The sequence below is a fragment of the Bombina bombina genome, chromosome 1 (assembly GCF_027579735.1).
Source record: "Bombina bombina isolate aBomBom1 chromosome 1, aBomBom1.pri, whole genome shotgun sequence".
In the NCBI taxonomy this organism is placed as follows: Eukaryota; Metazoa; Chordata; class Amphibia; order Anura; family Bombinatoridae; genus Bombina; species Bombina bombina.
The window spans coordinates 474,775,762-474,798,454 of record NC_069499.1 but is presented as its reverse complement, the minus strand read 5'-3'; the positions used below and the strand labels follow the sequence as shown (position 1 = coordinate 474,798,454).

The 22,693-nt window shown below is 38.0% G+C and overlaps 1 protein-coding gene across 1 annotated transcript in view; it reads right to left on the bottom strand.

The window, feature by feature from the left end:
* The window catches only part of LOC128645484 (pejvakin-like), a 169,181-nt gene extending 161,964 nt beyond the window's left edge, over window positions 1–7,217 (bottom strand). Inside the window, exon 1 of the mRNA XM_053698506.1 lies at window positions 7,007–7,217. Coding sequence (XP_053554481.1) covers window positions 7,007–7,217 — 211 coding nt within the window. The remainder of the gene's footprint in view (window positions 1–7,006) is intronic.
* Between the last annotated feature and the right edge of the window lie 15,476 nt (window positions 7,218–22,693).

The following is a 22,693-nucleotide window of genomic DNA, read 5'->3' as shown; positions in this document are numbered from 1 at the left end:
GGACTGATCACACTACAGAAGAAAGGAATTTATCAGGTAAGCATAAATTATGTTTTCTTCTGTTAAGTGTGATCAGTCCACGGGTCATCATTACTTCTGGGATACCAATACCAAAGCAAAAGTACACGGATGACGGGAGGGATAGGCAGGCTCTTTATACAGAAGGAACCACTGCCTGAAGAACCTTTCTCCCAAAAATAGCCTCTGAGGAAGCAAAAGTGTCAAATTTGTAAAATTTGGAAAAAGTATGAAGCGAAGACCAAGTTGCAGCCTTGCAAATCTGTTCAACAGAGGCCTCATTCTTGAAGGCCCAAGTGGAAGCCACAGCTCTAGTAGAATGAGCTGTAATTCTTTCAGGAGGCTGCTGTCCAGCAGTCTCATAAGCTAAACGTATTATACTACGAAGCCAAAAGGAAAGAGAGGTAGCAGAAGCCTTTTGACCTCTCCTCTGACCAGAGTACACGACAAACAGAGAAGACGTTTGTCGAAATTCCTTAGTTGCCTGTAAGTAAAATTTTAGGGCACGAACTACGTCCAGATTGTGTAGTAGACGTTCCTTCTTCGAAGAAGGATTTGGACACAAAGAAGGAACAACAATCTCTTGATTGATATTCCTATTAGTGACTACCTTAGGTAAGAACCCAGGTTTAGTACGCAGAACTACCTTATCCGAATGAAAAATCAAATAAGGAGAATCACAATGTAAGGCTGATAACTCAGAGACTCTTCGAGCCGAGGAAATAGCCATTAAAAATAGAACTTTCCAAGATAACAACTTTATATCAATGGAATGGAGGGGTTCAAACGGAACGCCCTGTAAAACGTTAAGAACAAGGTTTAAACTCCATGGCGGAGCAACAGTTTTAAACACAGGCTTAATCCTCGCCAAAGCCTGACAAAAAGCCTGAACGTCTGGTACTTCTGACAGACGTTTGTGTAACAGAATAGACAGAGCTGAGATCTGTCCCTTTAATGAACTAGCAGATAAACCCTTTTCTAAACCTTCTTGTAGAAAAGACAATATCCTAGGAATCCTAACCTTACTCCAAGAGTAACCTTTGGATTCACACCAATATAGGTATTTACGCCATATCTTATGGTAAATCTTTCTGGTAACAGGCTTCCTAGCCTGTATTAAGGTGTCAATAACTGACTCAGAAAACCCACGTCTTGATAAGATCAAACGTTCAATTTCCAAGCAGTCAGCTTCAGAGAAGTTAGATTTTGATGTTTGAAAGGACCCTGTATCAGGAGGTCCTGTTTCAGAGGTAGAGACCAAGGTGGACAGGATGACATGTCCACCAGGTCTGCATACCAAGTCCTGCGTGGCCATGCAGGTGCTATTAGAATCACTGATGCTCTCTCCTGTTTGATTCTGGCAATCAATCGAGGAAGCATCGGGAAGGGCGGAAACACATAAGCCATCCTGAAGTCCCAAGGTGCTGTCAGGGCATCTATTAGGACTGCTCCTGGATCCCTGGATCTGGACCCGTAACGAGGAAGCTTGGCGTTCTGTCGAGACGCCATGAGATCTATCTCTGGTTTGCCCCAACGTCGAAGTATTTGGGCAAAGACCTCCGGATGAAGTTCCCACTCCCCCGGATGAAAAGTCTGACGACTTAAGAAATCCGCCTCCCAGTTCTCCACTCCCGGGATGTGGATTGCTGACAGGTGGCAAGAGTGAGACTCTGCCCAGCGAATTATCTTTGATACTTCCATCATTGCTAGGGAGCTTCTTGTCCCTCCCTGATGGTTGATGTAAGCTACAGTCGTGATGTTGTCCGACTGAAACCTGATGAACCCCCGAGTTGTCAACTGGGGCCAAGCCAGGAGGGCATTGAGAACTGCTCTCAATTCCAGAATGTTTATTGGCAGGAGACTCTCCTCCTGACTCCATTGTCCCTGAGCCTTCAGAGAATTCCAGACGGCACCCCAACCTAGAAGGCTGGCGTCTGTTGTTACAATTGTCCAGTCTGGTCTGCTGAATGGCATCCCCCTGGACAGATGTGGCCGAGAAAGCCACCATAGAAGAGAATTTCTGGTCTCTTGATCCAGATTCAGAGAAGGGGACAAGTCTGAGTAATCCCCATTCCACTGACTTAGCATGCATAGTTGCAGTGGTCTGAGGTGTAAGCGAGCAAATGGCACTATGTCCATTGCCGCTACCATTAAGCCGATTACCTCCATGCATTGAGCCACTGACGGGTGTTGAATGGAATGAAGGGTGCGGCAAGCACTTTGAAGTCTTGTTAACCTGTCCTCTGTCAGGTAAATCTTCATTTCTACAGAATCTATAAGAGTCCCCAGGAAGGGAACTCTTGTGAGTGGAACGAGTGAACTTTTGTTTTCGTTCACCTTCCATCCATGTGACCTTAGAAAAGCCAGTACTAACTCTGTATGAGACTTGGCAGTTTGAAAGCTTGAAGCTTGTATCAGAATGTCGTCTAGGTACGGAGCTACCGAAATTCCCCGCGATCTTAGTACCGCCAGAAGAGCACCTAGAACCTTTGTGAAGATTCTTGGAGCTGTAGCCAATCCGAATGGAAGAGCTACAAACTGGTAATGCCTGTCTAGAAAGGCAAACCTTAGATACCGGTAATGATCTTTGTGAATCGGTATGTGAAGGTAAGCATCCTTTAAATCCACTGTGGTCATGTACTGACCTTCTTGGATCATGGGTAAAATTGTCCGAATAGTCTCCATTTTGAATGATGGAACTCTTAGGAATTTGTTTAGGATCTTTAAATCCAGGATTGGTCTGAAAGTTCCCTCTTTTTTGGGAACCACAAACAGATTTGAGTAAAACCCTTGTCCCTGTTCCGACCGTGGAACTGGATGGATTACTCCCATTAACAATAGTTCTTGTATGCAGCGTAGAAACGCTTCTTTCTTTGTTTGGTTTGTTGACAACCTTGACAGATGAAATCTCTCTCTTGGAGGAGAGTATTTGAAGTCCAGAAGGTATCCCTGAGATATTATCTCTAGCGCCCAGGGATCCTGGACATCTCTTGCCCAAGCCTGGGCGAAGAGAGAAAGTCTGCCCCCCACTAGATCCGATCCCGGATCGGGGGCCCTCAATTCATGCTGTTTTAGTGGCAGCAGCAGGTTTCCTGGCCTGCTTGCCCTTGTTCCAGGACTGGTTAGGTCTCCAGCCTTGTCTGTAGCGAGCACCAGATCCTTCTTGTTTTGGAGCAGTGGAAGTTGATGCTGCTCCTGCTTTGAAATTCCGAAAGGAACGAAAATTAGACTGTCTAGCCTTAGGTTTGGCTTTGTCTTGAGGCAGGGCGTGGCCCTTACCTAATGTAATGTCAGCGATAATTTCTTTCAAACCGGGCCCAAATAAGGTCTGCCCCTTGAAAGGTATATTAAGTAATTTGGACTTAGAAGTTACATCAGCTGACCAGGATTTTAGCCACAGTGCTCTGCGCGCCTGAATGGCGAATCCGGAATTCTTAGCCGTAAGTTTAGTTAAATGTACTACGGCTTCCGAAATGAATGAATTAGCTAGCTTAAGAATTCTAAGCCTGTCCGAAATGTCGTCCAGCGTAGCTGAACTAAGGTTCTCTTCTAGAGACTCAATCCAGAATGCCGCTGCAGCCGTGACCGGCGCAATGCATGCAAGGGGTTGCAATATAAAACCTTGTTGAACAAACATTTTCTTAAGGTAACCCTCTAACTTTTTATCCATTGGATCTGAAAAGGCACAGCTATCCTCTACCGGGATAGTGGTACGCTTGGCTAAAGTAGAAACTGTTCCCTCCACCTTAGGGACCGTTTGCCATAAGTCCCGTGTGGTGGTGTCTATTGGAAACATCTTTCTAAATATCGGAGGGGGTGAGAACGGCACACCGGGTCTATCCCACTCCTTAGTAATAATTTCAGTTAGTCTCTTAGGTATAGGAAAAAGTCAGTACTTGTTGGTACAGCAAAATATTTATCCAACCTACACATTTTCTCTGGTATTGCAACTGTGTTACAATCATTCAGGGCCGCTAACACCTCCCCTAGTAATACACGGAGGTTTTCCAGCTTAAATTTAAAATTTGAAATATCTGAATCCAATCTGTTTGGATCAGAACCGTCAGCCGCAGAATGAAGCTCTCCGTCCTCATGTTCTGCAAGTTGTGACGCAGTATCTGACATGGCCCTAGCATTATCAGCGCACTCTGTTCTCACCCCAGAGTGATCACGCTTGCCTCTTAGTTCTGGTAATTTAGCCAAAACCTCAGTCATAACAGTAGCCATATCTTGTAATGTTATTTGTAATGGCCGCCCAGATGTACTGGGCGCCACCATATCGCGCACCTCCCGAGCGGGAGATGCAGGTACTGTCACGTGAGGCGAGTTAGTCGGCATAACTCTCCCCTCGTTGTTTGGTGAAATTTGTTCAATTTGTACAGATTGACTTTTATTTAAAGTAGCATCAATACAGTTAGTACATAAATTTCTATTGGGCTCCACTTTGGCGTTAGCACAAATAGTACAGGTCTCATCCTCTGAATCAGACATGTTTAACACACTAGCAAATAAACTTGCAACTTGGAAATATTATTCAAGTAAAATACAATGAAAAAACGTACTGTGCTTAAGAAGCACTGAAAGATATATAACAGTTGAAATCAATAAACTTTGTAAAACAAAACACAATTTAGCAAAGGCTTGTTCCCATTAGCAAAGAATAACTAACCCTGATGGCATAAAAAAGTTAAAGAATAAACGTTTTTTATCACAGTCAACTACAATCTCACAGCTCTGTTAGATTACTTCCCTCAAACAAGCTTTGAAGACCCCTGAGTTCTGTAGAGATAAACCGGAACATGCAGGAAAAAACAATGAGCTTCTGACTGAAATTTTTGATGCGTAGCAAAAGCGCCAAAAAAAGGTCCCTCCCCCTCACACACAACAGTGAGAGAGATCAGTAAACTGTCATAATTAGATCAAGCAACTGCCAAGTGGAAAAATAGTGCCCAAACATTTTATTCACCCAGTACCTCAGAAAATGAAAACGATTTTACATTCCAGCAAAAACGTTTAACATAAATTAAGAGTTATTAAGAAGCCTGTTGCTTTGCAATTAGGCTAAAGTCTTATATACACAGTGTAATTCCAGTGAAGTACCATTCCCCAGAATACTCAAATGTAAAATATACATACATGATATTATGTCGGTATGGCAGGATTTTCTCATCAATTCCATTGTCAGAAAATAAAAACTGCTACATACCTCTTTGCAGATTAAACTGCCCGCTGTCCCCTGATCTGAAGTTTACCTCTCCTCAGATGGCCGAGAAACAGCAATATGATCTTAACAACTCCGGCTAAAATCATAGTAAAAACTCTGGTAGATTCTTCTTCAAACTCTACCAGAGAAGGAATAACACACTCCGGTGCTATTAAAAAATAACAAACTTTTGATTGAAGAAATAAAACTAAATAAAATCACCATAGTCCTCTCACACATCCTATCTAGTCGTTGGGTGCAAGAGAATGACTGGGGGTGACGTAGAGGGGAGGAGCTATATGCAGCTCTGCTGGGTGAATCCTCTTGCACTTCCTGTTGGGGAGGAGTAATATCCCAGAAGTAATGATGACCCGTGGACTGATCAAACTTAACAGAAGAAAAAGTATATAAAATAATTAATTGCCCACATGGACATGAATTGATATTTTGGTTAAGTGATAAAAACATGCATGGAGACATAAATAGCCGTCATGTTTTACTTTTGTTTTGACTGTATTTTTTTCTTCTGTATAAGTGTGTAGAAATCTATGAGAAACCCCCCCTTTAAAAATCTGATAAAACCTGTTTTCATATTTTAATATAAGAAAACCTTATTTTTTGTTTGATTCTATTTATAATTTATATATTGGAATATTATATTATAATAAAGTAAGCAGAGAACTTATATTTTCACATAGCAAAGCAAACAAATTAGAACACTATAGTATATGTTTATTATTTATTTTGCCTGCTTTGGCTGACAAATGCCTTAGAATATTGTTATAGATTAAGTGCACTGGAGTGTATTCATTTGTTTATCATTTGATCCTTTTCCTTTTTGTAATTAGAAATAGCAGTTTTTTTCTTGTTGTAATCTCCAGCTATACTAAAAATGTTAAATATCGTGCTGACGGCTATAGAAAAGCTATGTAAAAAAAAGAAGCATCAGTAGAAATTAACCTCACAATTGGGGGTGAGATAGAGACAGAGTACAGAATGTTTTAAAGATTGTTCCTGTATCACCTTAAATACAATTAACTATTGTATTATCTGCTGTTTCCTTAGTACATTGTACTTTTAAAGGGACATGAAACCCAAATTTTTTCTTTTGTGATTTAGAAAGAGCATGTCATTTTAAACAACTTTCTAATTTACTTCTATTATCTAATTTGCTTCATTCTCTTGATATCACTTGCTGAAAAGCATATCTAGATATTCTCAGTAGCTGCTGATTGGTTGCTGCACATAGAGGCCTTGTGTGATTGGCTCACACATGTGCATTGCTATTTCTTCAACAAAGGATATCTAAATAATTGAGCAAATTAGATAATAGAAGTAAATTGGAAAGTTGTTTAAAAATGACATGCCCTATCTGAATCATGAAAGTTTAATTTTGACTAGACTGTCCCTTTAAGTATGGTGAAATTTGCCTAAGCTTGCAATATTTTACATATTTATTAGTTAGCTCAGAGCGCAAGCTCATTTATATCTGTTTCTTGTTGGCTACATAAAAGGAGACCAGAAAATCTTTATAAAATTTGATAACAAAATTACAGTATTAGATGATTTTAAAACTTTTGCAATGCCGTACGGATGTATACTAAGATTTTAAATGTCCCTTTAGTAAATATAGTAGCATGTAATAAATAAAGATGTAACATTTTATAACTTACTGCATTACTTAGATTCATACAGCATGTAAAGAAAACAATGCTTTTAGTTAAATAGGATTTTAAATTTTATACATTTAGGTCACAGTACACAAGCTATCATAAAAGCACTAACCTGCAGAAATTTCTTTGTCTCCATTGAGAATATCTTTCAGTGTAAGAGGTGTTGAAATAAACTTGGTTTTTCTTGAAAGAGCACATCTCTTCTTCCTTATTACAATGCTGAGGGGCTGGTATTTATCAGCTTCGCTTAGGCTTGGGACAGGTATCAATCTTCCCCCATCCCCTACTTGTTTAACAAAGTTCTTAGTAGCAGCTGCAAACATAGTAATATAAAACACCCTAATAAACTGGTTTGCAAACTGTGCTAAATTCCTTTAGAATATATTTCACAAAGCATTATGAAATGCAAGATACATCCCAGGAGTTCAGTCTCTGTAGCAGATGCTGTGCTGTAGGAAGTATCTAGTACGTGTTCATTTATTCCAAACCAATGCATAATTGATAGTGTAAAGTAATAGGGGCTTTTGTTACTGTTGTTAGGAAAATACTTGTTACACACTATGAAGGCTGCCACCCTTTCAAAAACTCATTATTGTAAGGACTACTAGCACTACAGACAAATAGGAAACATAAATTAAAATGTGTTTTCTTTACTTTTTTTCTATAGTACTGGTTTGGCTGCTATTATAAAAGTAATGGGTGCTTTTGATTATAGAGGCACTGACAAGTCTCCAAACTAAGCAGGTAGCATAGAGCTCAGCACTACAGGGAGTGCAGAATTATTAGGCAAGTTGTATTTTTGAGGATTAATTTTATTATTGAACAACAACCATGTTCTCAATGAACCCAAAAAACTCATTAATATCAAAGCTGAATAGTTTTGGAAGTAGTTTTTAGTTTGTTTTTAGTTATAGCTATTTTAGGGGGATATCTGTGTGTGCAGGTGACTATTACTGTGCATAATTATTAGGCAACTTAACAAAAAACAAATATATACCCATTTCAATCATTTATTTTTACCAGTGAAACCAATATAACATCTCAACATTCACAAATATACATTTCTGACATTCAAAAACAAATCAGTGACCAATATAGCCACCTTTCTTTGCAAGGACACTCAAAAGCCGGCCATCCATGGATTCTGTCAGTGTTTTGATCTGTTCACCATCAACATTGCGTGCAGCAGCAACCACAGCCTCCCAGACACTGTTCAGAGAGGTGTACTGTTTTCCCTCTTTGTAAATCTCACATTTGATGATGGACCACAGGTTCTCAATGGGATTCAGATCAGGTGAACAAGGAGGCCATGTCATTAGATTTTCTTCTTTTATACCCTTTCTTGCCAGCCACGCTGTGGAGTACTTGGACGCGTGTGATGGAGCATTGTCCTGCATGAAAATCATGTTTTTCTTGAAGGATGCAGACTTCTTCCTGTACCACTGCTTGAAGAAAGTGTCTTCCAGAAACTGGCAGTAGGACTGGGAGTTGAGCTTGACTCCATCCTCAACCCGAAAAGGCCCCACAAGCTCATCTTTGATGATACCAGCCCAAACCAGTACTCCACCTCCACCTTGCTGGCGTCTGAGTCGGACTGGAGCTCTCTGCCCTTTACCAATCCAGCCACGGGCCCATCAAGACTCACTCTCATTTCATCAGTCCATAAAACCTTAGAAAAATCAGTCTTGAGATATTTCTTGGCCCAGTCTTGACGTTTCAGCTTGTGTGTCTTGTTCAGTGGTGGTCGTCTTTCAGCCTTTCTTACCTTGGCCATGTCTCTGAGTATTGCACACCTTGTGCTTTTGGGCACTCCAGTGATGTTGCAGCTCTGAAATATGGCCAAACTGGTGGCAAGTGGCATCTTGGCAGCTGCACGCTTGACTTTTCTCAGTTCATGGGCAGTTATTTTGCGCCTTGGTTTTTCCACACGCTTCTTGCGACCCTGTTGACTATTTTGAATGAAACGCTTGATTGTTCGATGATCACGCTTCAGAAACTTTGCAATTTTAAGAGTGTTGCATCCCTCTGCAAGATATCTCACTATTTTTGACTTTTCTGAGCCTGTCAAGTCCTTCTTTTGACCCATTTTGCCAAAGGAAAGGAAGTTGCCTAATAATTATGCACACCTGATATAGGGTGTTGATGTCATTAGACCACACCCCTTCTCATTACAGAGATGCACATCACCTAATATGCTTAATTGGTAGTAGGCTTTCGAGCCTATACAGCTTGGAGTAAGACAACATGCATAAAGAGGATGATGTGGTCAAAATACTCATTTGCCTAATAATTCTGCACTCCCTGTATATAAACCAAGCAGAGCTTTCTCTCCAATAAATCATCTTTCATACTTAAAGGGACATTGAACTCCAAAATGTCTCTGTTTTGTCTATAAGTGGATATTTCAAAATCTATTACAGTGTTTTCCCCCCTATTAGCCAGAGCAACAAGTTCCTATGTATCAAATATACAAACAAGTATACCCATCCCTTTAAGCTCTAGGTTTGTAGATTGCTAAAATATAGGCATGTTTTTCATACTTTTTAATTCTCTGATTTTCCTTAAATGTATTAATACTTTAAAACATCTTTACCTTACCTAGTGACTGATTATCTCTATTACGATACATTACTCAGTTAACATTATATTTTCTTCTCTCCTACATCTCCATACTGGAATGCAATTATGCATTTGTATACAAATCAGTTCTAGCTTTATATGGTTTCTGTAATTGTCAATTTATCAAGACATACAGTAGTTTAATCCCTTCACTATAGGGACTTTCAGAGAATAACTTGCCCTAAAATACCAGACTTTTTAGCATTTTTGCTATCACTCTTTAAACAGAAATAGAGCCTTATCTTGTTTTTATTTACCTGTCAAAATTATATATATATATTTTAAGTAGACAACTCAAGGTATTGATCTAGGCCCATTTTGGTATATTTCATGCCACCCTTTCACTGCCAAATATGATCATATAAAAAAATTGTTAACTTTTTCCCAAACTTCTCACTGAAATTATTTACATACCACTTTTGCAATCAATCATGGCACAAATGATTGTAAAAACATCTATGGGATCCCCTTTCTTCAGAAATAGCAGACATATATGGCTTTGCCATTGCTTTGTGGTAATTAGAATGCCACTAATTGCAGCTGCGCACCACACTTCTATTATTCCCGACAGTGAAGGGGTTATAATCAGGTAGCTTGTAAGGTTAAAGGTACAGTATACACTCATTTTCATATAACTGCATGTAATAGACACTACTATCAGGGGCGGAACTACCGGTGGTGCAGAAGTCGCCCCTGCGACCGGGCCCGGCAGGTTCAACCCTCAGGGGCCCCCAGCTTAGGGCACAACAAACTTTTTTTTTCTTTTTTACCAGTTTTTTTTCAGCGGCTGTACCCGAGGCCCGCCCCTAACAGTTTTAAATCAGAGCGTTGCCGCGGGTTACCATGGCAACGCTCTGAAACATTTGCTCATTACACGCACTGCAACTATGAGAGTGAGAGCAGGCATCTGCATTGGATGGGGAGAGAGGAGAGAGACCAGCTCCCTTCTTGGCTGGGAGGCGTATGTGAGGGCATATGTATTGCTGCCACATGGATCACTCAGACGACCCACACAGGCACAGTGAGTACATTTATTTGTGAGATGGTGGAGGAGTCTTGTCGCCCCATAATTGCCCCTGGCGATTGATACGCATGCCTGGCCAGGCTGGCCCTAATCCTGCTTTCCTCACTGGCTGCTGCGGAACTTCATGTAGCTTGAAGGAAGTTTCTCCCGCGCTGCAGCCAGTGAGGGAAGTGGCGGAGCAGTGGGAAAGTGCGGGACACGGAGCGTATAGGTAAAGTGTGTGATAAATAAATACAGTGTGAAAACTCAACCAACACTGTTGTGGGAGGACTGGAGACTAACTTCCTCAAATCCTCAGCTGATCTTAACTACTGAGCAAGTGGGCTGATGATCCCTAAGCAACTTTACTTATCATGTGGTTGCCTAGTAGAAACAGTAAGAGCAACGCTAGAGCAAGTAAGGCTGCATTTCCTGTATTATTTATATTATCTAAAGTTTTGCAATATATATATATGATATGTGTGGTATATACACTAATACACAATAAACTGACTGTGGTGCATGTGATTATCTTGTTCTACTACTGTCTCTCTGCCATTTATTGTGTGTGTTGTTGCAGATAATATTTAGTTACCTGACTGAACATTCTAAAGAGTTTTTGTCACTTAAGTGTGAGGAGCTCTCTGTAGCTCAGTGAGGCAGCTCCACAGGACCGTATGGGGACTGGGGATTTGTCTTACTCTCTGATAAGTTGTTTTGAGTTTAGTTCACTTTATTTAGTTCACTTTATCATATTGTAATGGGAAACTGAGTCATTTTTATGTTGTTAATATTAAAAGGACACTGTACACAATTTTTTTCTTTTGTGATTCAGATAGAGCATGGAATTTTAAGCAACTTTCTAATTTACTCCAATTATCAAATTTTCTTTATTCTCTTGGTATCTTTATTTGAAATGCAAGAATGTAAGTTTAGATGCCGGCCCATTTTTGGTGAACAACCTGGGTTGTCCTTGCTGATTGGTGGATAAATTCATCCACCAATAAAAAACTGCTGTCCAGAGTGCTGAAGCAAGAAAAAAAGCTTAGATGCCTTCCTTTTTAAATAAAGATAGCAAAAGAATGAAGACAAATTGATAATAGGAGTAAATTAGAAAGTTGCTTAAAATTGCATGCTCTTTCTAAATCACAAAAGAAAAAATTTGGGTTCAGTGTTCCTTTAAGTACCTATATTTATTGGTACTCTGTGTGGTGTGTGGCGTGTGTGTGGTAGTGTGTGTGTGATAAGCTGGGGATCTGACATGGGCCTGACGTCCGATCTAAAGCTTATCTAAATTATCCAAAAGCTCATAAGACAAAATATAATGCTCAAAAAGAGTGATTTTAATTTTTTCTCCATGCCACTAGTTCTTAATCAGGCACTATGTGTTTGCTACTCCAGTGGCTCATTTATACATATATTTGCTTTGAATACACAATTATTTCTAGCATTTATTTTCTCCTTTAAGAACATTATGGTATTGGATGAGGTAGTAATTGCAAAGCTTAATATATATGTGTGTAAACAGCAAAGTCAGATAGAATATATATATATATATATATATATATATATATATATATATATATATATATATATATTCTATGTGTGTGTGTGTGTGTGTACAGCATAGTCAGCTATATATATGTGTGTGTGTATACAGCACACACAAAAATGTTTTTTGTTTTTTTTCTGTGTTAAATGTTTGGGGGAAAAGATGTATTAAATTTACGGGGGTTTTTTTTTGGGGGGGCCCTGCTTGGATTCTTGCACCTGGGCCCTATGGTTTTTTTTGTGCATCTTCCTCTTTTGCAGTAAGGATTACACATGTGCCTTATTGTACTTCCTTTTGTTATAGGATTAGAGGTATATTTTTACTTATATCTTCAAAATTTTTATATAAGTTTTTTCTGTTCTTAGATATATTTGGGTCCTAATTGGTTACTTTATACAGAGTTCTGAAGCAGGTTTTGTGCACTTTTCTTTAAGTGTGTGCACATGCATTAAATGCTTGCTGCTTGACCTGTGGTCCAGATATCTTATACATTAGCATATATGAACTTATATATTTATGACACATAAATCATAAAAAGATAACCAAAGATTAGTTTCATTAGACTAGGAAATATATTATGTAGTCAGCTACTCTAATGTTACCTTTGTCTAGTGAGAAACAATTGTGTCTCAACCTGTCCCAATTATGTTCTAAACCATATATTTGTATATATGCACAGAGTTGCAAACATACTAATTGTTGTCAAATTTATGTGAATAGGAACTTATAAGTTGTGCAACAGAGGGCTTTATGTTTAAAGTGTCTAAAGTGAATATAGGGTTAAACACCCATTGCAGCACAACTTGTCAATTAAATTTTAACCAATTGAGTTCTCCCAGCTGCCTTAAACAGGTAAGCAGGGATTTTATCTGTAGCTATGATTACGCCTTGACTGGCGAAACATGTCAGCAGCAGTTTTTCTCAAGTTTATGCTGGTTTTGTGAGATTTGTTCTTTGATCATGCATTCATGGATTCTTTTTTATACCTGAAATAAATCAAGTTTTGGAATTGGAGAAGTCGTCTGCATCTTGTTTTTTCCATTGCGCTATATATATCATAATGGGTTAAGGGGTTCATATAAAAAAATTTAATTTCCAAAACTGCCAGGTCACATACTATAACATATGTAGGGAATGGGATGGGCATTAGGGGTATAGAAGAAACAAGCAGGGCACTGCAATCTACATGAGCCCTTATAATATTTCAAAAATGTTAGAAAACACAGGCCCATTATTGGACAGCAGACCTATAGTTCAGTGGTTTCCAAGAGATTGTGGGCATCGTTCACTTTCATGATTAAATAATTCTGACAATCTTGAACACATTTGCTTAAAAAGTTCAGTACAGTATTTGATATGACTACAATTCCAGGCTGTGATTTCCTTTGTGACATATGGGGTACATGGGAGTCTCTTGTAACTATGGAGGGAAGTGGATCTGAATTTGAAGAAAATTAGATGGTAGTGTTAAGGTGTTGCTATTCCAAGGAATAGGGTTTCCAGGTGTCTAGTATTAAATTAAACTGTTAGATAGAAACCCTACAAAGGAGCAGAGGGTAAGAACTGGTAAAAAAAAAAAGTATATACAGGTAGCCCTCAGTTTACGCCGGGGTTAGGTTCCAGAAGGAATGGTTGTAAATCGAAACCATTGTAAACTGAAACCCAGTTTATAATGTAAGTCAATCGGAAGTGAGGGAGTTAGGTTCCAGGCCCCTCTCAAAATTGGCATAAGTAACACCTAATACATTATTTTTAAAGCTTTGAAATGAAGACTTTAAATGCTAAACAGCATTATAAACCTAATAAAATAATCACACAACACAGAATATATAAATAAACTAAGTTAAATGAACAAAAACATTTGCTAAACAGCATTATAAACCTAATAAAATAATCACACAACACAGACTTCACTTGCATTTTTCTGCAAACAGTTCTTTCTATGCATTCCAATCTGGACTGATTAATAGACAGGAAGATCTTGTTCCTTTGAAATCTGCTCAATAACTTAGGTCTGGTTAAACTGATTAATTTCAGCTTGCTTGGCTTTGCTGCAACACAAGCGGACAGCTCCATCTACTGGCTATTTTAATAAATGTACTGCTTCTCAATGCTTTTCAATAGCAGTTACATGACTGGAAAAAAAGGTTGTTATTCTGAAATAGTGTAAATTGAACCGTTGTAAAACGAGGGCCACCTGTACTTTTATTTATCTGTTTAATTAGGTGCATTAATACTCAATGCTACGGTATTTACTTTTTTTTTTTTCTAAAGGCAGAGAGGAATGTTTAAAACAAAACTCAATCTCTATATGAGGCTTATCAAACCTAAGGCCCAGAGTCCTGTGTCACTTTAATCAATTTTATTTGAGTCCTCAAAGCTGAATACTATATACCTAGATTTATAGGAATTTGTGAGGCCTTGCTGTAAAGGTGACATTCAATTGAAAAATAATTGAACATCATCTATATGTTCTAGTGTTTTGCTAGTGGGCGTTCCTTCCATTTACAGCTATAGCTGTGTGAAATGCCCAATGCGAGACATCTTGCACATTGAACAGAAACGACTAGCATTGAGCAGAAACAATAATTTTAACTGCAACTTTTAGAAAACATGCTTGCAAAATGTTTGTTTTGTCATGGTATGGTAGTCCCACTGGATAGAATGAAATGTATTGAGGAGTGGGCATTCTAGAGGCCTTGTTGGAAATTTTCACCTACACTTAGGCCCAGATTGAACTCAGTATCTCTTCTTGGGTTGTGTTTCACTATTTCAAAGCTGACATGGTTGTGTTTGTTTTTATTTTATTTCATTTCTGTTTTAATTGTTTTTTATTTTTTTGTGCATATGTTAGAGTAGACAATTGTTCCACAGAGAATGTCAGTTATACTTATTAGCACTGCAAAAGTGAGGACAAACACTGAAATGATGTGAAATAATATCACTGTTTATTGTAAACTTATACTAAACAAAGCAATGATTTTATTACAAGACCAGAGACTCATATTTTGCTTTCTTTCCTTTACTACTTAATGGCAGTATTTAAAAGCATATAGAAATAAATAACAAAACTGTCAACATTTGAAAAAGACAGTACAACAGTATGTAAACCAGTAACCAATAACATAAGGGAACTGGTTAGACAAAAACAAAGTGACCAATCAGCTCCAACATGTAACCTATAAACTGTCCAAATTCAAATACCAACTCCTCTTTCTTTTACTGCTTGCAGATGAGATAAGTATTATTTTATTCTGATAATAAAAGTTTATCTTTTCTGCAGTTAATTTACATTGTATTATTGAATGTATTATTTGAATGTATGCTACATGTTTTTGTTAGGTTCCGTTTTTTGTTTTAGCCTAGTTCCGCTTTTTAGTTTGTTAGTTTATTTATGTTTCTGTCAATATTCTTTTACCTTACTCTCTATTCCCTTCGTTTTATTTTCGCTAACGTTACTTGTTCTTTCTTACCCCCTTTCTCTCTTGCGCATCGTTTTTTCTCCCTGTCTCTGCTCAGATTCCTCCATTTTGTTTGACGTGCCGATGCGCATGCGCACTGGCTTCCTTGTTTTTTCGCTGCGTCATACACCCGCCCTCTTCTCAGTGCAGCTTATTCTTTGTCCCGGCTAGTCGCAACTTTGTTGCAAGTATATGGGATTTCTTCCAACTCATTAATTTAATGCTCTTAGCGGTCTCTGTCTCCATCTAGTGATTATTTGTCACATTTATTTTTAAAATTTATGGTTATATTTTAAATAATTTTGGTTTTTGCAAATAATTTTATAGTTAAGTTTTGGGTCAATTCTTCCTCATATATATTTATTGTCAGGTTTTTTGATAAATTATTTACTTTGTCAAATTTTATTTTAAATTTAGTTTTAATAATTATTTATTTATTTTTTCAAAATGTCTCAAATCTCTGAAAATACTTCTCTCAATGCTGAGAATGTACAGCATATGATAGATTCTTCTATGAATTCTATGCTGGAAAAAATTTCATTGCTAATTAATAAATCAAATTCTAAAAAGGCTGTGAAAAGGAAAAGAACAGTTTCCAGCGCTATTACAGCGAGTAAAAAATTGGTGAAAAAATCTCGCCAAATGGCTTCTAGCTCTGTCATTCCTTGCAGGAAAGGAAGCAAAACACCTGCTTTTTCCTCTACTCCCAAGAGGTTACTTATGGGAGAGGCTTTGGCCACAAAAGATAATAAAGACTGTGTTTCCTCTACGGATATTAATTCTGATTCTTCATTGGATTCAGACAATTCTAATGAATTTCTTACTCATATTTCCTCTGAGGATTCTTCGGCTTCTCCGAAGGTCAAAAAATTTAAAAAGTCTTTAAAGAAATCTAAGCACAGCAAGAAAGATGCTGATGAAAATTTTTTTTATGATTGTCTAGGAAATCCTAGGTTTAATGCGGATGAATTACATCATCCTAGATCTGCTGAATGGTGCCCATCTAATGACATAGCAGATTTCATTGATTTTCAATTACGCCAGCCTTTAAAAAGGGACTCAAGGAATAAAATGAGAGCTGAATGTCCCAGACCTATTCTCCCTAATAATGCCTGTTGTACCCCTGAGGTGGATCCTAAAATACTTAAATTTATTGGTTCCCCTGGGTTTAAATTAAAGAAAGGAATGGATAGGGCCTGGAAGATATGCCAGGATAAAATGTTGGACTCTGTAGGTCCTTTATCAAAACTTTTTGACATGGCTGAACAGGCTGTTTATGATAATACTCTTATGGACCCTGTAGTGGTTAGGGAATGGTTACAAAGGATGCTCAGTTTCATCGGAAATGCTAATTCCGCTATGTACACTGAGCGTAGAAGAAATATCTTGAGGAGAATTGACCCTAGAGTATGCGATTTCGCAGTTAACGAGATTCATCCTGATACAAATGGTCTACTTTTTGGAGACACTTTTATTAAGGAGTTAAACTGTTATGTCAACACCTTTTCGAATCTTAATAAAGTAAGAACATCCATGAAGAAAATATTTTATCAGGACCGTTTTTCTGAACAGGCCGGGAAAGGAAGAGGCCGTTTTCCCGGCCGTCCATCATATCCCAATAGGTCTCAATATTCGAACCAACAGTTTCAATATCAACAGAGACAATTTCAGTACCCATCCTCTTCAGGTTTCTTCCCATCTAGAGGAAGATTCTGGAATCCACGTCTGCAAAGATCAAGACAAAGATCCCGTACCCCTCAAGGTAAATCTTTTTCTTCCCTTTCATGTTTCTTCCCTAAACATTATAGGAGGCAGAATGTCTCTTTTTGCTCAAAATTGGAATCTTATAACTACAGATCAATGGGTTCTTCAAACAGTTTCAGGTCTTTTTATAGATTTTATTTCTCCTCCTTTTCAAAGTTCCCTTCCTCTACCTATAAAATTCTCAATGTCAGACAGAATTCTGGTTCAAAACGAGATCTCATCTCTCGTTTCAAAACAGGCTATAGAACCAGCTTTGGATCCACAAAGCTGTTTCTTAAGCAATCTCTTTCTCGTAAAAAAGAAGAATGGTCTATATCGTCCGGTAATAAATTTAAGATCCTTAAATTCTTTTGTTGTTTATCAGCATTTCAAGATGGAAGGGATTCATCTTCTCAGAGAATGCCTTTTAGACAACGATTTTTTAGTCAGATTAGATCTGACAGATGCATATCTTACTGTCCCGGTAGCTCAGGATCACAGGAAATTTCTCTCTTTTGTTTGGGAAGGAAAAGTTTGGAATTTTACTTGTATGCCTTTCGGCCTATCTTCAGCTTCTTGGATTTTCACCAAGTTAATGAAGCCAATTATTACTTGGCTTCGTTTGAGAGGTGTTCGTCTTATCATTTATTTAGACGACATTTTAATCATGAATCAGTGTCCTGTCATTTTGAAATCTCAAATTCAGCTTACTATTTATATTTTAGAAAATTTGGGTTTCTTAATCAACAAAGAGAAATCTGTTCTCTCTCCAACAAAATCTTTAACCTTTTTAGGATTTCAAATAGACACTGTGAATTCCACTCTCAGCCTTCCCAAAGAAAAAATTGTGAATATCAAGAAAGAAATTTCAAAAACTCTTTCTATCAGGCCCATTTATCAAGCTCCGTATGGAGCTTGAAGGGCCGTGTTTCTGGCGAGTCTTCAGACTCGCCAGAAACACAAGTTATGAAGCAGCGGTCTAAAGACCGCTGCTTCATAACCCTGTCCGCCTGCTCTGAGCAGGCGGACAGGAACCGCCGGAAATCAACCCGATCGAATACGATCGGGTTGATTGACAGCTCCCTGCTGGCGGCCGATTGGCCGCGAGTCAGCAGGGGGCGGCGTTGCACCAGCAGCTCTTGTGAGCTGCTGGTGCAATGTTAAATGTGGAGAGCGTATTGCTCTCCGCATTTAGCGAGGTCTTGCGGACCTGATCCGCAGTGTCGGATCAGGTCCGCAAGCCCTTTGATAAATGGGCCCCTTTATCTCTAGTTCCCATCAGGACTATAGCCAGAATAGTGGGGTTACTCTCATCCTCTATTCAGGCTATTTTCCCTGCTCCTCTTCATTACAGGGAACTTCAACGTTTAAAAATTTGTCATCTTCAGAAAGGTCTTTCCTATTCTCATTTGATTCAATTATCTACAGAAGCCAAAGAAGAACTTTCGTGGTGGCTCTCTCACATAGAAGCTTGGAACGGGAGAGCCATTTTCGGGAAAGCTCCAGATTTAATTATAGAATCCGACGCCAGTCGCTCGGGCTGGGGAGCTCGTTGCGGTCCTTCTATCACGGGCGGAAAATGGTCTTCAGAAGAAAAACGTTTTCATATCAATTGCTTAGAACTTTTGGCAGGCTCTTTTGCAGTCAAGAGTTTTGTCAAAAGTTCTTTTCCTGTGTCCATTTTACTCAGAATGGACAATATTTCTGCTGTTCGTTATTTGAATCGTCTCGGTGGTACAAAATCGAGAGATTTATCAATTATTACGAAAGATTTCATTCATCTTTGCTTGGACAGAAATATTTCTGTCAAAGCAGAATATATTCCAGGTTTATCCAACGTGGCGGCAGATTGGGGTTCTCGGTATCTGACAGACTCCAGCGATTGGAAACTTCATTATCAAGTGTTTCAATCGCTTCAGTCTCTCAGAGGACCCTTTTCGATAGATCTATTCGCTTCGAGACTGAACTTTCAGATTCACCCTTATTTCAGCTGGCGTCCGGATCCAGATGCTCTAGCGATAGATGCATTTCTCCATCCGTGGCCTCGTCAGTCAGCTTATGCGTTTCCTCCGTTCTCCATGATTCAGAGAACAATTTCAATAGTCCGACGGGATCTTCTTTCAATTCTCCTAATCACTCCCCTGTGGCCATCTCAACCTTGGTACCCTTCTCTTCTAGAGTTATCTGTCAACCATCCAGTTCTGCTTCCAATTTTTCCTCTTCTATTGTCAGATCCAGAAGGTCTTCCTCACGACCTTATCCTCCAAGGATCTCTTCGTCTCATAGCCTGGTCAATTTCGGGCTTACATCATCTCTCCAGGGATTATCACAACAAGCTAAAGACCTTCTCCAAGACTCTTTGGCCCCTGGAACCAAAAAATGTTATTTTTCCGCATGGACCAGATGGTCTGGCTGGTGCTTGGAGAGAGGTTTGGATCCCCTTTCAGTTGATGTAACTTTTATTATTAATTTTCTTACATCTCTTTTTGAAGCAGGTTTAGCTTATAGATCTATTAATGTTTCTAGATCAGCTATTTCAGCTAAACATTCTTTTATTAATAATTTTCCGGCAGGTCAACACCCTTTAATTTGTAAATTAATGAAAGCTATAAAACTTAAAAGACCTCCTGCTCCTAAATATTCCTCCTTCTGGGATGTAGATCTTGTTTTTTCTCTTTTTAAATCCTGGCCTTCTAATGAATCTTTATCTCTTAAACAACTTTCTACAAAACTTGCTACTCTTTTATGTTTAATTTCTTTTCGCAGAGTTTCAGATGTTAAAGCTTTAGACTTTAATTCTAAACGTTTCTCTCCTGAAGGTGTTACTTTCTTTATTTCTAAAAGAACTAAATCTTTTTCAACTTCTATTTTTTACCCTTACTTACATAATGAACCCTTTCTCTGTGTGGTTTTGTGTTTAAAAGAGTATGAACGTAGAACTTCTGTTTTTCGTACTTCTTCTTCTAACCAACTTTTGTTATCTTTTGTCCCTCCTCATTTACCTGTTTCTTCTATTTCTATTGCCAGATGGGTTAAATGGGTTATGAGTGAAGCTGGTATTGATTTATCTTTTTCCGCTCACTCTGTTAGAGGATCAGCCGCTTCTAAAGCATTTTTGAAAGCTGCTACCCTTCAACAAATTTTGGATGCAGCTGACTGGTCTTCAGATTCAGTTTTTAAACAATTTTATTTTAAACCCATTGAACACGCCTCGCTTAATTTATTTTGTTAGTTGCTTTAAACTAGCAAAATATGAGTCTCTGGTCTTGTAATAAAATTCGGATTATCCTAAGTTATGAAGGTATAATCTAGATTTTATTAAAGACACAGAGACGAGTATTTTCCCACCTCTATCTTTTTTCCTTATTTCCCTCCCTTTTATATGTATTAATATTTTAATTCTTTTCATTATATATTTTTTCTAGTTACCAATCCTTAAACAGGATACCATCTTGGATAATTTTATTCCCTCTCATTTAAATGATTGGTCATCTCATCTATCAAGTTCTTCTCATCCTTCACAAAACTCAAGTTTGTGGTGTTCTTACTCCCATCGTTGGAAATCTTACCGTTGGATGGTCAACATCTCCTGGATTATTTTCTTCAGTCTTCTTTGTTTCCTGTTTTGTTGCTGTTTTGTGATCATCATGAACTGGTTCCTTCCTTCATCTGATTACAAGAAAGAGGAGTTGGTATTTGAATTTGGACAGTTTATAGGTTACATGTTGGAGCTGATTGGTCACTTTGTTTTTGTCTAACCAGTTCCCTTATGTTATTGGTTACTGGTTTACATACTGTTGTACTGTCTTTTTCAAATGTTGACAGTTTTGTTATTTATTTCTATATGCTTTTAAATACTGCCATTAAGTAGTAAAGGAAAGAAAGCAAAATACTCGTCTCTGTGTCTTTAATAAAATCTAGATTATACCTTCATAACTTAGGATAATCCGAATTATACATTCAGCAATAATTAGCTCCAATCAGTAGCATGCAGTGGTAGGTAGGTCACTACAAAACTAGCTGCACAGTACAGAGGCCTCATCTTAATTTGGCAGACACTCTGTGGAAGATCACAATACTTCTCTCAACAATAAGGTTGCCGACCCTCCCTTTATTCCAGGGATCTCTCTTATTTGTCCAAACTTTTTTTTATAGTCTCCCAGGCTCCCTTATTTATCTGCTCTTAGAACATTTTTTTCACTTTTTGTTTTGCAATATGTAAAAATCTTCATTTCAAACATGTAATATTGTACTATTAAATTAATATAAAAACAAATTGACTTTAAAGGGACAGTCTAGGCCAAAATAAACTTTCATGATTCAGATAAAGCATGTAATTTTAAACAATTTTCCAATTTACTTTTATCACCAATTTTGCTTTGTTCACTTGGTATTCTTAGTTGAAAGCTTAACCTAGGAGGTTCATATGCTAATTTCTTAGACCTTGAAGCCCACCTCTTTCAGATTGCATTTTAACAGTTTTTCACCACTAGAGGGTGTTAGTTCACGTATTTCATATAGATAACACTGTGCTCATGCACGAGAAGTTATCTGGGAGCAGGCACTGATTGGCTAGAATGCAAGTCTGTCAAAAGAACTGAAAAAGGGGCAGTCTGCAGAGGCTTAGATACAAGATAATCACAGAGGTTAAAAGTATATTATTATAACTGTGTTAGTTATACAAAACTGGGAAATGGGTAATAAAGGGATTATCTATCTTTTAAAACAATAAAAATTCTGGTGTAGACTGTCCCTTTAATGTCTAAGAAAATAAATCTTGAAAGGACTTTAAAAGTTTCACAGCTTGTTTAGAATAGCTGTGTTAGTTTTGCTATAAAAGAAATTATTTGCAAAACACAGAAATATATTATTTAAAATCTTTAAATGTTACTTACATGACTTGCCAACACAAGATACTCCACTTATATAGGGCCAGATTACAATTGGAGCGCTATTTAACTCTCTTGCACAAGTGTTAACTGCGCTAGAAGCTTTTTGCATGTGTTGGGTTGCACTTGTATTACAAGTTGAAAGTAAATGGTTTTCGCTAATCTGATGTGCATAAAAAAATGAAATTAGGATATTGTGCATGCAATAACCTATTCCCCCATAGAAGTCAATGGAGCAAAAAAAGGGGGGAAAAAACTAAACCCTACTCGTGTGCAAACCTGATCGCATATTCTCAAGTTCGCTAACCTGACATGAAAATATTAACATTTTGCATTCCAATGTTCTTTAGAAAATGTTCTATTTATTCAAAAATACATATTTCTATATGTATTTGATGGTAGTTTGGTACAATATATTTTATATATATATATATATATGTTCAAATAGAAGCAGGAGTCCCAAGAAACCTTGTAATTAAAGCTCGTTAATAAGAGCAGACATTTAGATGACGTCACTTGCCTCCCTGTCTTT